This window comes from Haliotis rufescens, unplaced genomic scaffold (genome assembly GCF_023055435.1).
Source record: "Haliotis rufescens isolate VD_foot unplaced genomic scaffold, xgHalRufe1.0.p SCAF_33, whole genome shotgun sequence".
Classification (NCBI taxonomy): domain Eukaryota; kingdom Metazoa; phylum Mollusca; class Gastropoda; order Lepetellida; family Haliotidae; genus Haliotis; species Haliotis rufescens.
Genome location: NW_025964035.1, coordinates 4758406 through 4774943, shown reverse-complemented (window position 1 = coordinate 4774943; position 16538 = coordinate 4758406). Strand labels below are relative to the sequence as shown.

The 16538-nt window shown below is 40.1% G+C and overlaps 1 protein-coding gene across 3 annotated transcripts in view; it reads right to left on the bottom strand.

Annotated features, from left to right (window-relative positions):
- The window catches only part of LOC124150316 (cytoplasmic aconitate hydratase-like), a 47128-nt gene extending 36748 nt beyond the window's left edge, over positions 1-10380 (bottom strand). Inside the window, exon 1 of one of the 3 annotated variants that reach the window (XM_048380791.1) lies at positions 10319-10380. In XM_048380791.1, the coding sequence (XP_048236748.1) occupies positions 10319-10331 (13 nt within the window). In that variant the 5' untranslated portion in view covers positions 10332-10380. Of the gene's footprint in view, positions 1-5405; positions 5501-10318 lie in introns of those variants that run through there. The other 2 variants (XM_046522295.2, XM_048380790.1) reach the window with 2 other exon arrangements.
- Between the last annotated feature and the right edge of the window lie 6158 nt (positions 10381-16538).

The following is a 16538-nucleotide window of genomic DNA, read 5'->3' as shown; positions in this document are numbered from 1 at the left end:
CAGAGTCTGGACCAGACAATCCAGTGATTGATATCAAGAGCATCGATCCACGCAATTGGGATCGATGGCATGCTTCAACCAAGTCAGCGAGCCTTACCACCCGATCCCGTTAGTCGCCTCTACGACAAGCATAGTCGCCTTTTACAGCAAGCATGGGTTGCTGAAGACCTATTCTACCCCGGATCTTCACGGGCACCCTAGTTAATGTACTGTCTTCTGTAACATGGATGTTTGTAAAGACACTGAATATTCTCGTCACAATGTGGCACAAACAGTGCCAGCAAGACACCGACACATGCTCCAGATGCCCACTATCTTATCTCCTCACCTCACTTAACTACCAGTCTAAATCACTGCAGTGATTGGATACTTTCTTCAAGGACCTTGGGCCCCATTTTGACAAAATTTATGGACCACTTTTTGCAAGTATGGACCATAAATTTCACTCCATTGCTAATTGCAAAGGGACATAAATCCATCATAACTTAAGAATTACTGCAGCTGACCATAACATTGTACTGTTTATAATCATAATCTTGAATTTCAGACAATAACATGTCAAGGCATTGTGTAACCAGTTCAAATTATATGTCATTTGAATGTTTGGGAGGAATTACGAAAAACAAACGATTTGGTACATTTTCAAAGGCAAGGGAGTTAACTGACTATATAAAAGTCCCGTTTCCATTTGGGCTGGACAGGACTGGACTTGTGGCTGTCCATGCATAGTCCAATCAAAATCGCCTAACAAAATCAACATTCAGTTCATAAACGACGTGTACAGTCAACTGGGCGTCAACAGATATTTTCCAAATTATTTCATGTTCTTAATCGAGGTGCTTAAGTGATTTGATGTGCCTCGCGAGGGAAGACCCATTGTATAACAATAAAGATCTTGATTATCGGTCAGATCATCTTGACTGTGCGTCCCCATTGTGTTTGAGTGAGAGAGTGAGTATGGTTTTACGCCGCTTTTAGCAATATTCCAGCAATATCACGGTGGGGGACACCAGAAATGGGCTTCACGCATTGTACCCATGTCGAGATTCGAACCCGGGTCTTCGGCGTGAAGATTGAACGCTTTAACCACTAGGCTACCCGACTGCCCCCCCATTGTGTTTGAAGCAAATGCAAGTGATATGAGAGGTGAACAACTGACAAACTGAAACTTCAATTGTTGTTGTTGTTGTTGTTGTTGTTGTTGAGGCTCTGAACGGATGCAAGTTATGTCAGTGCAGGATGGGCAGCGGTTGTGAGTCTTATATTAACATTGACCACATACATGTAGTCTTTGAATGACATTTAGAAGTGACACACATAAGGGAGAGAATTTATGGATGTCAACTTCTTTAGTATGAGAAACACAACTTTTCGGAGTATATACCATGATATACACGATATACCATGAAATACACGATATACCATGATATACACGATATACACAATATACCATATCCACGATATCCATGATATACACAATATACCATGATATACACAATATACCATGATATACACGATATACCACGATATATACGATATACCACGATATACACGATTTACAGGGATGAGAATGGATATTTTCCTTTTCAGCTGAAACATATTTGCAAAGGAGCGTGGTCGATATTTTGGGGGTGTTTATTGGGGAAGCCAGCAGATTTTAACAAATTTATGGTCACTAAAATTCACGGAAAATCGCAGATCCGCAGAACATTCTCATGCCTGTACATACTTATAACCTGATGAAGGAGTAAGCATATACCCCCAAACGTTGTGTTCCTCATAATAAAGAAGCTGACATCCATAAATTCTCTTCCTTCAACTGAAACTTGATCCTGTAGTTTCAACCTTCAACATGTTTGAGTTGTTGAAAACATCATGACACTTACAGAACATGCGAGATGCTGCTTACCTCAAGATATCTAACCTTGAATAAGGACACCCACGGACAGTGAATACAAACATCATTGTTAACACAGAGTTTACACACTGTATATCAACATTCCGAAACCAGCAATGACCAGTGTACAGGTGTACTCTCCCACCTACTTTTTGTTTGTTTGTTGTTTAGTACCGCACTCAGCAATATTCAAGCTACATGAGGGTGGTCTGTAAATAATCAAATCTGGACCTAAAAACCCAGTCATTGACATCACGAGCATTGATCCACACAATTAAGATACGATGACATGCATCAATCGAACTGTATATATAATATTGCTCAAATGTGTTTCGTGAATTGTTTCTAAATATAGTATGCTGAAATATGTTTCACAACTTGTTTCTAAATAGAACTTTGCATTAATGACTAAATTGTGGATATATTAACTTGGTCTCGTCGCTATATGGCTGGGATAGTGCTGATGCAACGTTAAATTTAACCTCACTCACTCACTTGTCCTAAACTTGTTATTATCAACTTATATCATAAGTGATGATAAGTGATGATAAGGGATCTCCATTCTCGTCACTGATGTTGTTCGTGTTGACCTGTGACTTGGGTGCCCTCAGTGATGCAGCCCAACACTGCCTGCCCAGGGGACTTTGACCCCACCGATAACGACAATGACGACCCTGTCCTGTAGATAACACCCTGGGAATCCAGGCAGCATGTCCACATGGACCTTCTCACAGGACATTCACCTTTTGTGTGTGTGTGTTGTGTTCCTGTGTGTTATGTTCATGTGTGTTATGTTCATGTGTGTTGTGTTCCTGTGTGTTATGTTCATGTGTGTTGTCTTCATGTGTGTTGTGTTCATGTGTGTTGTGTTCCTGTGTGTTATGTTCATGTGTGTTGTGTTCATGTGTGTTATGTTCCTGTGTGTTATGTTCATGTGTGTTATGTTCATGTGTGTTGTGTTCATGTGTTGTGTTCATGTGTGTTGTGATGATGTATGTTGTGTTTATGTGTGTTTTGTTGATGTATGTTGTGTTTATGTGTGTTTTGTTGATGTATGTTGTGTTTATGTGTGTTGTGTTGATGTATGTTGTGTTTATGTGTGTTTTGTTGATGTATGTTGTGTTTATGTGTGTTGTGTTGATGTATGTTGTGATGATGTATGTTGTGTTTATGTGTGTAGTGATGATGTATGTTGTGTTTATGTGTGTTTTGTTGATGTGTGTTGTGTTTATGTGTGTTGTGATGATGTATGTTGTGTTTATGTGTGTTTTGTTGATGTGTGTTGTGTTTATGTGTGTAGTGATGATGTATGTTGTGTTTATGTGTGTTGTGATGATGTATGTTGTGTTTATGTGTGTAGTGATGATGTATGTTGTGTTTATGTGTGTTTTGTTGATGTATGTTGTGTTTATGTGTGTTGTGATGATGTATGTTGTGTTTATGTGTGTTTTGTTGATGTATGTTGTGTTTATGTGTGTTTTGTTGATGTATGTTGTGTTTATGTGTGTTGTGTTGATGTATGTTGTGTTTATGTGTGTTGTGATGATGTATGTTGTGTTCATGTGCGTTGTGTTCATGTGCGTTGTGTTCATGTGCGTTGTGTTCATGTGCATTGTGTTCATGTGCGTTGTGTTCATGTGAGTGAGTGAGTGGGGTTTTACGCCGCTTTTAGCAATATTCCAGCAATATCACGGCGGGGGACACCAGAAATGGGCTTCACACATTGTACCCATGTCGGGAATTGAACTCGGGTCTTCGGCGTGACGAGTGAACGCTTTAACCACTGGGCTACCCGACCGCCCTTGTGTCCATGTGCGTTGTGTTGATGTGCGTTGTGTTCATGTGTGTTGTGTTCATGTGTGTTGTGTTCATGTGTGTTGTGTTCATGTGTGTTGTGTTCATGTGCATTGCGTTCATGTGTGTGTGTTGTGTTCATGTGCGTTGTGTTCATGTGTGTTGTGTTCATGTGTGTTGTGTTCATGTGTGTTGTGTTCATGTGCATTGCGTTCATGTGTGTGTGTTGTGTTCATGTGTGTTATGTTCATGTGTGTTGTGTGTTTATGTATGTTGGTTTCATGTGTATTGTGATCATGTGTTCATGTGCATTGCGTTCGTGTGTGTTGTGTGTTTATGTATGTTGGTTTCATGTGCATTGTGATCATGTGTTCATGTGTGTTGTGTGTCCTTGTGCATGTTGTGTATGTAGTGCGTGCTTGCTGGACATGCATGTATATCAACACGTGAAAGTAGTTATTTCAGCTTCTTCACACAAGTACGGTCGAAATAAAATTAAACATAAATACCTATGTACACTGATGTGAGTCATTTATTTAGATGAACATGATGAAAGTTATTCTGCCCTGGAGTTAAAACTGCAGCTGGCATTCTTGAATCGCTGACATGGAAATAATATATATAACATTTCATATCCAATAAGCATGATAAGAGGATCTATATTACCAGTGATTACCAGCAGGCGACATAATAAACACAAACATTTTTATGTTTAACTTATTTCTGTTCCAGCTGCTTTACAGTAGGGACAGGGTGCCCGTAAAATACAAAAATAAAATGTGTGTGGCCTAATGCTCAAATTTTGAAATGCCTTTCCGATTAACAGTTGAAATAGGTTAATGGTGCCTGAAGGATACACTTTGAAATCATATTTTTTAGCAATACCTTGTGACAATGTTCTTTGAATGAAATAGCGCTGGGACGAGTCCAAATTTACTACCCGGGCAGCGGTAGAAACTAACAGTTTCAGTCCACTAGTCCTCATAATGGTTGCTGTCACTCCAGCCTGATAACGGTGTAAGAATCTATATTGAATATCACTATATGCCCCAAACGGAAGTTGTTATCCATAAAGTTTTCTCACAACTGTTATTTATCATGATTATATCTCACAAACTTTAAAGTCTAGCCTGCTTATTTTAAAATGTAATAAAATGGTTCCAGTATTTTAATTGGTATTCCTTTGTTGAAGCTACAGTGTGGTTGAATAGAATGAGTGAGGGAGTGAGTGAGTTTGGTTTAACGCCGCTTTTAACAGTATTCCAGTTATATCGCGGCGTGTCAGCTTAATGTGGGAGGAAAGCTCGAAGTGATGCAGGTCTCAGACGTTTACCGTTTCGGTGAAACCCACGAGCACGGGTATGGTGCTGACAAAGCTAGAAACATAATCGGGGCGAACCGGGATTCGAACCCACAATCATAGGTTTCTGGCGTGCCCAAGGGACGCAACTCTGCACAGCAAATCGCGGCGCCTTAGACAACTGGGCCACCCGTGCCCCCTGAATAGAATGAAGGAATGGTTGGATTCAGCTCAGTACATCTTGTCAATCAGACTCTATCACTCATGTCTGTTGTGCAAGCTGCAGCTAGCAGTAACCAGGTAACATTATTGTTGCAGTCACATGAAATGAACCAAAAAAACTACTCCCACAGCATTCATGACAATTCAATTATCATGAGCTGCGGTGTCAACAGATGTTCAAAATATGCTTGCCTGACCCTTGAATCTCCTCCGAGTTGCTTGATGTCAAATACGTCATCAATACATCAACATTCCAGCGGTAGAAATTGGCCCTAGTCCTGTAGTCCTTGCCAAACTGCCCAATAATTAAGGTATCATAAGGACTAGAAGAAATTTGCCATTTTAAGGGTTTTGTTATCATTATACATGTTATAAGGACTAGTGGACTAAAACTGTTAGCAGAGCTCAAGATAAGCTTTTGGGGTTGTGGGTTTTTTACCCATGCATTTTAAAATCATTGGGTATCAGTAATTCTATCTGGGTAGTCAAATTTCTGTTACCCACTAGTTTCTACACGTGGGTATTTAAGTTAAATATTTATAAACACTATTCATCTAGGCCCTGCAAACTGGTGTCTCGTGGGTTCGAGAGCTTTATAGGACTAAAAAATGCCACGATACTTCCACAAGAAAGTGTGATGGCAAATGATCATGATGTAACTGTCATCGTGGAGTTTGGCAAGGTTGACGGAATGCCTGTTTATAATTTCAAAATAAGTTGCTGATTTGCTAATCGAATACGCAGGGTTACTTCACAATATTTTGATGATACGCACAAGTTTTATTTTTGTAGTGTTTCTGTAATGTTTGTTGCATATTTGATACGCTTGGATTTTATTTTACTGCGTATTTCTGCATTTCTGATGCCTATTTCAAGCAGATACGCAGCTTATCTGGAGCTCTGTGTTAGTTTCTACCGCTGCATTCAAAAGATGTTACAACTGGACGATGGCACTGACAGACCAAGAAACTAATCAGTTCAAACCCATGATGAGGTGAGGTGAAATTTGGTTTTACGTCTTGTCCAAGATTATTGAACTTATATAGCCACGTGAAGGCATGTGTGTGTGTGTGTGTGTCTACTTGTACTAGTCCGGACTGATGCCGATTTATAGTGCTAACTCACTGGGATACCATGCCGCAACATGAATACCCCACTCAGACACAGTATACCGGATCCGAGCCGACCAGTCCTTGTTTTAGCCCCTTAATACCGAGCGCCAGACAGGGTAACAACAAATACCATATTTTTAAGTCTTTTGGTATGGCATGGCTGGGGACTGAATCCCGGACCTTCCGCTCTCCGGGCGGACACTCTACCACTAGACCACGGGGGCAGTCTCATGATGATTATAGAATCTTGGCATGCAGAATGGACTTGACTGATCAAAGCACAAGTTCAACTTCACCATATTCATATTGATTCTTGTTGAATGCTACAGTCAACAATATTCCAGCTATATTGATATATGATGGTGGTCCGTAAATAAACGAGTCTAGACCAGACAATTCGGTGATTGACATCATGAGCGTTGATCCATGCAATTAGGATACGATGACATGAATCACCCAAGTCTGTGAGCCAGACCACACTATCCCGTTAGTCGCCAAGCAATATTCCAGCTATATGACGACGGTCTGTAAATAATCGAGTCTGGACAAGACCATCCAGTGATTGACATCATGAGCGTTGATCCATACAATTGGGATACGATGACATCCTAATCCTTTAACACTATGCACAAAAAAAATGGAAAATGGAAACAAAAACGAAATGGCAATGAACTTTATGACAGCTTGGGCAGTGCCTGAGAAGCAAGACTATTATTTTGTTTTAGCCTAAAATATGACTGGGGATTTATGAGTTGAAAAGGATTTACTCAATGTGAAAGAAAAGAAAAAGTGTACCAGGGTACAATATCATTCTGTTTTATCACCTGCACCAGGTGCAACCAAGTGAATTAATCAGGTTGCACCACCAAAATATTGGCTGCACTAGTTTATCATAAATTGAAACACTGTATTTTCAGTTATTTTGAATATTAAATATATTCAAAGAGAAAATAAACTTGCAGGGTTCATTCTACTTTCCTGACATGGGCCCTTTATATGAAAATTTTAAATATTCCAGAGGTACGCCCATACAGCTCAATGTTAAAATGCCCCATTGTATTTGAAAATGTAGGCCTTTTTTTTCAAATTTAGGGGCTCACAGCACAAGGCCCCACCCTGAACTTAAGAATGTGCTCCAGAATCTATTTCAGGGAAATCTGTACATGGCTTTTCACATCTTGACATCCAGTAATCAACCTTAACAGAAGTTTCAAAATGTCTGTTTGTTGTGATGGTAACCTCATGGGTGACTGTTCTAGTGGTAATTGTGAAGAATTAGTTCTGCAAGTTCACTGCATTCACACCTGTGTATTCTACTATTTTCAAGAAATTTAGTTTCCTTACCAGGATTCATCTAGTCCTGCTCAGAGGCCGCTATTCGGCCACAAGTCTGCAGCAAATATTGGCATATATTCCAAAATTAGAATTACAAATTCCCCAACACATATTATTACATTAATATATATTGTAATGGCTTTACACAAGTGACATGTATTCTAGTGACAACTTGAGCGAAATATTGATTTTTTTCCCAACTTGCCCGCCAATGGCACTTAGTTTGGATTTGGAATTCAGGATAAATCCCAGCTTAAAGAATGTCCCCTAGCAAACTTGAAAAAAAGGCATTTCCACTACAGACAAATTCATTACAGTAATAAATTTTACTACATAGCATCGCCATAACCCACGAATACATACGGCTGATATTAGTACTGTATTTCTTGAGTATGGTGCGCACTTTTTTTCCCCATACAAACAAAACTGTTTAGATGTGTGTGTGTTGTTGTTTTTTTTTTTGGGGGGGGGGGGGGGGGGGAGAGAGAAAGAATGCATTACATATATGTCATTGACATCATGAGCGTTGATCCATGCAATTTGGATACGATGTCATAAATCAACCAAGTCAGCGAGCCAGACCACACTATCCCGTTAGTCATGAAGCATGGGTTGCTGGAGACCTATTCTCTATCAGGATTTTCATGGGACCAATAGATCAATGATTAATTAAGCATTCCCAGTGACATGTTGTGTACACCGTTTGAAGACAAACATACATACTGTGTTTTCTATGTAGAGAAATGTGCTAGCTGTAGAATTGTCAGTGTTAGCAGTGATTTAGACATGAAGGTAGAGACAAATGGCTTTAGGTCACTTTCGTGATATCAACTTTTGATAAGGATTATTTAGTTTGGTTCTTTTACCATGTTTACCAAATTTGAACAAAATCTTTAGGCCATTTGGATTACAAGTAGTAAATGTCCTAGAAAATCGACTGATCAGAAACAATCTGCCCTTTGCCATGACATACATGTAACAATATTATAAATTTGTCTTTATTAAGAGTAGTCCACACCAATGCACTAGTCCCAGAGCTCCAGATAAGCTGCGTATCTGCATAAAATACGCATCAGAAATGCAGAAATACGCAGTAAAATAAAATCCAAGTGTATCAAATACGCAACAAACATTACAGATACGCTACAAAAATAAAAATTGTGCGTATCATCAAAATAATGTGAAGTAACCCTGCGTATTCAATTAGCAAATCAGCAACTTATTTTGAAATTATAAACAGGCATTCCGTCAACCTTGCTACACTCCACGATGACAGTTACATCATGATCATTTGCCATCACACTTTCTTGTGGAAGTATCGTGGTATTTTTTAGTCCTAAAAAGCTCTCGAACCCATGAGACACCAGTTTGCAGGGCCTAGATGAATAGTGTTTTTAAATATTTAACTTAAATACCCACATGTGTAAAAACTAGTGGGTAACAGAAACTTGAATACCCAGATAGAATTACTGATACCCAATGATTTTAAAATGCATGGGTAAAATACCCACAACACCGAAAGCTTATCTGGAGCTCTGAGTCCTCACAGTAAGTTCTGCTTGAACGTCACAAAACTGTTAACTATTCTGTCAGTTTTATTCAGTTCCAATTTGTTGAAAATTGAAGTATTCATAACTGGTTTAGAATAAGAATCCCCAACGCAACAAATCAATGAGGACTACCAACATTTGATTTTACTTGTACTTGACAGTGGACTAACATGAATTTCAAAAGTTGTGATAAACAGTGTTTTAAAAATAAACTGTGCCATGTTCCCATGTGCAATATTTCAGCAATACTGGGACAATGCTGACAAAAAGTAATGACCAGTAAAATAACAGTATTGCAATTGTATTATGTTGAATAAAATTGTCAAAAATGCAATATTATCGCAGAAGAGGTTGCAAATATGACTATTGTAATCAACAAAACCTAACGATATTGCATAAGGATTCATTTCCAAGATTTATCACAGTTTTAACAAAATACTTCACAAAATATTACTTAATATCCTAGGCCTACATCATAATCATGATTATAATCACGATTGCAATAATAATAATAGAAATAATACGCCAAGCAGCGTCACCATGGTTGAAATAACACAACATTCACTCCATTGTTGAACAATGTATAAACGATATATACACATGAGTTGAATATCATGCACACTCCCTCTGTACTATAAATGTCCTAAGACCCAACCATGCTAACACAGCAGTAACAGTGAGAAAATGGACTAACATTTTAGTCAGTCACAGTATGTTACAACATGTTGTACAATACCACAACGAATCAATAGAAGAAAATGGGTCGACATAGAGCTCTCTTTCTCATTTCAAAATATGCATCAAAATCCATTCAAAGAACTCGAGAATGTCATCTTTCGTGTAAATGTATTTATGAGGCAAGATTCGACCACCCATGCAGGTCCTTCAACAAACATCGCCTGCTAGTGCTATCGTCGGCCTAGACTGCCACTGATGCTGTTGGCTTGAAACATTGTGTTAATTAAGTAATGACAGTCTCTACATTTTTTCTCTAAAGATATTTACAACGGGGATTGCGTCTCAATGCAAATTTGAAAACATGTTAAGTTTAAAAGACAGGACAATTACAAGTTGGAAGAAACGCGAGAGCCGAGGCACACTTTCTTACCTGTCGCCGCCATCTTGTCTGCTGTAAAGTCACGTGAGCAAGTGTGCGATTGTATATTCGTAGAAACTAACTATTTACTACCTGAATAAAAATCAATAAAGTATTAAATGATGGTTACATGCGTAATTAATTTTGGAAAAGCTATGGAAATGCTTTAAGAAAGCAGCTGCACAGAATCACCATCATAGACATTGTTAAATTTGGAGAAAAAGATTTTGAGATATTAGCTCTCATGAATATATTTTTCAACGGAAGTATAATATTGGTGGATTGTCTTGTATACCTGACTGGGACATACACGATACCGATACACGTTTGATGCAGTATACAACTAAACAAACGTACGACGTCACCAGTTGTTTCTATACCGTATTTCCTCTACTAGACTCTTGGGCCTCTCTCAATTTCTCGCACGTACGAGTTTCATCAGGCACAATATAGTAATAATTAAATAAGTGGAATAAGATTGAACACAGTTTTAATTGGCTATCGCGCTTTCAACTCGTACCACGTACGAGTCTCACTCAATAAAAAATATAAAATCCAAAAGGAGCCCAGAAAAATATTAAATTTTAAGCAGAGGCAATGTAGATATGCTAAATCATTCTAGACTTGAGTTGAATATATATTTTTAATTTGTACTTTAGGGTCTGGGAGACAGACTATGACAACTCGCTATACCTTGCCGAATTCCAAATTCTAGTCATACTAAGAGTACACTTGTCACTATTAATAATCCAGCGTCCATATTACCGACAGAATTAGCGAAGTAATTATCTGAATGTCGCTATGGTTGAGGTGTACGTTTACGATACTGTGCCGATGCGTTTCTACTCAACGCAACATCCAATCACAAAATAATTGCCCATCATGCATTAACACGTGGAAGCCAAATCAAGGATCAAAGTCAAACCGAATTTGTAACATGAAAGCGTTTTTAGCGGATCCTGATACGGATGGGAGACACAACCCTGCACAGAAAAACTGATTAATGATTGCCTCTGGCGATCATAATAAACTTCCGGGAAAAAGAAAGTATGCACATACAAATTGGATTTGACCAAAAAACAACTTGAAAACGTTCTCAAAACGCTATGAGGCTGAAAACAGTCGCCGAAACACTGCACACTCAAGGTTCAAAACACAACTATGATACCCGTATTAAATGCATCACCATCGAATAACATTTCTCGTTTGTTTCATTTGTAGCCACCATCAAATATGGATGTCTATTTTCTTTTGCCGGCCGTTTGTATCTGTATTCTTTATAGAGAACATTTACCATAGGGAAACACACGAGGGTAATGACCCCTTGAGCATAATTGGATTCTAGAAATAATCGAAGTTAAATCCATATCTTCGTTCACTGAAGTGACTTCAGACGCCGCGTAAGGATACAATGCCTGGTGATCCGATTTGCATATTCATCAGATCCGTATATCGCATGGATAACACCATCCATTGTGTGATAAACTGCGATTACGTCATGTGGTGTAAGTTATCAACATCGGGATGAATGTGGGCGATTTGCAACAATTTCATGAGAATTCACTTTAACGTACCAGCATAAACCGAGCTTTTATTGCCACCCCATCCTTGCTCTCGCCTACCCTGAGTTGCCTACAGTCAACCTAGTATCTCTGCCACAGGCCATGGCAGCGATATAGTCCACTGAACAAAATTTGTATTTGTTAATCATCCATTTCACTTGAAATTGTCTACACAACTTAACTTGAGAAAATATAAAAAGAGATGTAAAACTATTTGTATTTATTAGGGCTGGGACGAGTCCAAATTTACTACCTGGGTACCCAACCCCCTAATACCCGACCCTACCCGGGTACCCACTGTAGGTCTCAAGAGTTGGGAGCACAATGTCTAATAGTTTAACTGCAGCCCTGGCAAAAACTGTTTAGATACATGTATGAAACCAGAGACAATGTAATAGATATATGGTCTCATGAAACGATCAAATCATGCGAACACTGAAGTTGACTCAAGGTTTATCTTTCCTCAAACATGTACAAGTCAAAAGGAATGTGTGCATCATCATAAAGAAATGCGAACATTAGCGACTTGTAGTGTAACCACTGAGCTATAGTGAGTTTTTGTCATTAAACAATATATCACGTGACTAAGCACGGGTCCGGGTAGTAGTACTGTGGGTACCCGGGTTCTACTCAGGACCCACCCGACTCGAGTTACCCGTCCCAGCTCTAGTATTTATCATCCGAAACTGGCCTCCACGGGAGATTTCGCTTGGGTGAGATTAGGCATATCTCTTAGCGACAGTTTGTTTGTTGTTTAACGCCGCCCTCAGCAATATTCCAGCTATATGACAGGGTCTCTAAATAATCGAGTCTGGACCAGACAATCCAGTGAATCACATCATCAGCATCGATCTACGCAGTTGGGATACGATGACATGTATCAACCAAGTCAGCGAGCCTGACCACCCGATCCCGTTAGTCGCCTCTTATGACAAGCAGAGTTGCTTTTTACGGCAATTATGGGTTGCTGAGGGCAAACTCTACCCCTGATCTTCACGGGCCCCTAGTGATAGAGATAGCGCGACAATGAAATTGCAACACAATGCTTAAACGGGTTCCGCTGTTGGTACGCGACGCAAGCTTAGCGCGATTACGCCCTACTAGTTAAGATAGACAGGAACCCAGTCTACACATTGATTGGCAGACCACTGTGACGTCATTGTTACCATGACGTCACGATCAAATGACGTCACTATCCCCTCTGACACTGAAGCTGGTAAGCGGTAATATTTACACTCAAGACACTGACTTGTTTAAAAACTGAAAAGAATGGCAACATAATTTTGGGTGATAAATAGAATCTCACCCTCGTGTCTTCCATGTTCATATAAAAGTAGAAATTTCATCGTTAAGATATGTATAGTTTTTATAGCTCGTCTAGATATATATGTCTAACTAGAAATGAACTGTTCCGGCCTTCATACAACACGAAAGTAAATATCTTAGATTGTTTTTATTTCTCCGTTTTTATTGACCATGTGTCCGGCAATCTCATTAAAATCAGACCTCAGTTCTCGCTACCGCTAAACAAAGATCTGAGGACATCCCGTTAGGGGTCACGTCAGAACGACCTTTTATCCGACCAATCAGAGCATCGCTTACCAGATTATGAAAGTGACAGTCGGAACGTGATTTCTAATCGTGCAATCTCGAAAACTTTAACTCCGAACGATAGTTGCGGGTTTAACGACTGAATCCATACAATCTAGACCATCTATTAGCCATTCCAGAATGTTCTTTTGTTCAGGTTTCAAATTTTTAATCGAGAATTTGTCAAAATATGTTTTGAAGCGTAGTCGCCAATTTGAAATTAGTGCCGTAAAGGACGAGATAGCTGCCTTCTGATTGGTCATTCCATTGGTCGGTCAAAGTTCGCTCAAGGTCGGTCTGACGTGACCCGTACTGGGATGTCCTCAGATCTTTGTTTAGCGGTAGCGAGAACTATGAACTGATTTTAATGAGATTGTGTGTCCTGTAACATGGATGTTGAGAAAATGGTGATCTCTTGAAAGCAACTCCGATTGCGTGGGACGTTGCTCATAATATCAACCACTAGTTTGTCTACACAACAAGAATCGAATATATTACAATCAGCCGTGGTGTGTACATACTAACATGTCTCAGGGGCGAAGTGTGTGGAACTTTAGGAGCTGAATGTACTTATATAAACGACGTACATTTAGCGAAATTTCCACAACAAGATCTCTAGTTATAGGCGAGAGGCACGGGTGGCCCAGTCGTCTAAGGCGCCGCGATTCGCTGTGCAGAGTTGCATCCCTTGGGCACGCAAGAAACCTATGAATGTGGGTTCGAATCCCGGTTAGCCCCGATTATGTTTCTAGGTTTGTCAGCACCATGCCCGTGCTCGTGGATTTCACCGAAGTGGTAAACGTATGAGACATGCATCACTTGGGGCTTTCCTCCCAAATTAACCTGACACGCCGTGATATAACTGGAATACTGTTACAAGCTCAATCACACACTACAAAGGGGCGATGAGGTATCCTAGTGGTTAAAGCGTTCGCTCGTCACGCCGAAGACCCGGGTTCGATTCCCGACATGGGTGCAATGTGCGAAGCCAATTTCTGGTGTCTCCCGCCGTGATATTGCTGGAATATTGCTAAAAGCGGCGTAAAGCCACTCAGGTAACAAAGACAAATGCTTTGTGAAATACGATTTTGTAACATTTTATTCATAATATTTGTATTAGGTTTCTAAAACCTTTCTAACATGTATATGTGACTTATGTGTAACTGAATATAAATTGCATGCAGTTCTATTGTTTTAAACATTTGTTTAGAACATGTCATATTAAGTCTACTTTTTAAAAAAATCCCGATATGTTGTTAGTTGTTCAGTTTTTGTTTTATTTAAACCCGGAAATACACGACATTTGTCAGAGAGTTTACGGTAATAATGAGAGGCCGGAGGTCAGTGCCTACGTGCCGGTTCATCACAAGCGGAATGCGGTTTGACCCAGTTCCCTCCTGACCAGGCTACTGCGCTCATTTACCGTTGAAAGACATCGTTTGTCAAATTGAGTATGTAAGGGAGGTAATCTCATAATAGTTAAAACATGCTGAAGAAGTAAAACAGGGACTGAATTGAAATTAGTATTGTTCATATTGTTTCAAAAATATCTGTGTGGATTAAACATTTTGGAAAAATTATTTCTTTGTTTGTTTATTTGTTTGTTGTTTAACTAGCAATATCCCAGCTATATGACTGCGGTCTGTAAATAATCGACTCTGGACCAGACAATCCAGTGATTGACATCATGAGAAACGATCCACGCAATTGGGATCGATGACATGCATCAACCATGTCATCGAGCCTGACCACCCGATTCCGTTAGTCGCCTCTTACGACAAGCAGAGTCGCCGTTTATGGCAAACATGGGTTACTGATGACCTGTTATACCCCGGATCTTCACGGGTATATACTCAACAACAAAAGTTCCTGTGATACCAATATTTTAGTGTATTTTTCAAACAAGTAAAGTTTGGTTTTCAATATTGTAGTAACATGTATGGAATCAAGTCACAAAAACGTTACTGCTACAGAAAAGCATGCATTCCATGCAAAAGTTGACTTTTATGCAAGCCCCATGCATTGCACTACCCAAGAATGGGTATAATAACATGTGCGTTAACGGGATTCCATATGCATTGTTTAGCATCGTGCTGACAACAACCACTCAGAAAAACAACACGATTACGCAATTTATTCAACATTACGAAATGCCACGCCTGTCCGAAAATGAGCGTCTGCGAGCCATTGGTATGCTTGAAGCAGGATCGCGTCAACGTGATGTTGCAAGACAATTTAACGTCCACAGAAACACCATTTCGTGTTTATGGCAACGTTGGCAACAGACGAATGCAGTCAGAGACAGGCCACTCGTAACCAATAATCGACAAGACAACTGGATTCGAACAACACACCTACGAATTCGATTCCAGCCAGCAACAGTGGCTGCAAGAAGCATATCTGGCCTTCGACGAATATCTTCACAAACCGTACGTCGTCGCCTCAGATGTGCAAGGATTGTCGCCAGAAGACCCGCCAGACGTCCCATTTTGACAGGAAACCACCGCCAAGCACGTCTACAGTGGTGCAGACAGCGTCTACGCTGGACGGCCATGCAATTGGGACCAGTTCTATTCACTGACGAGTCTCGTTTTCACCTCAGCCACATCGATGGACGGATTCGAGTGTACCGACGTCGAGGTGAACGGTACGTCAATCATTGTGTCTTGGAAGAAGATCGGTTCGGGGGCGGCAGCGTTATGGTATGGGGTGGGATTACAGCAAGACAGAGGACCCGTTTGATAGTGGTAGAGAGAAATCTCAATGGACAGCGCTACCGCGACGAGATCATCGGCCCTGTTGTTCTACCGTTTTTGCGTCGTCATGGCCCAGGCATTACCTTTCATCATGACAACGTCCGGCCTCATATTGCTCGACTTGTTCAGGATTCTCTTCAACAAAACCACGTGAATGTCATCCCCTGGCCGGCTCGCTTCCCTGATCTCACCAATCGAGCACATGTGGGATGAGATGGATCGGAGCCTTCGACGTCAACCACGTGTTTCACAGACACTCCAGGAACTTCGCAACATGCTCCAGCAGATATGGACAGATATCCCACAGGACTTTGTGCGACGCCT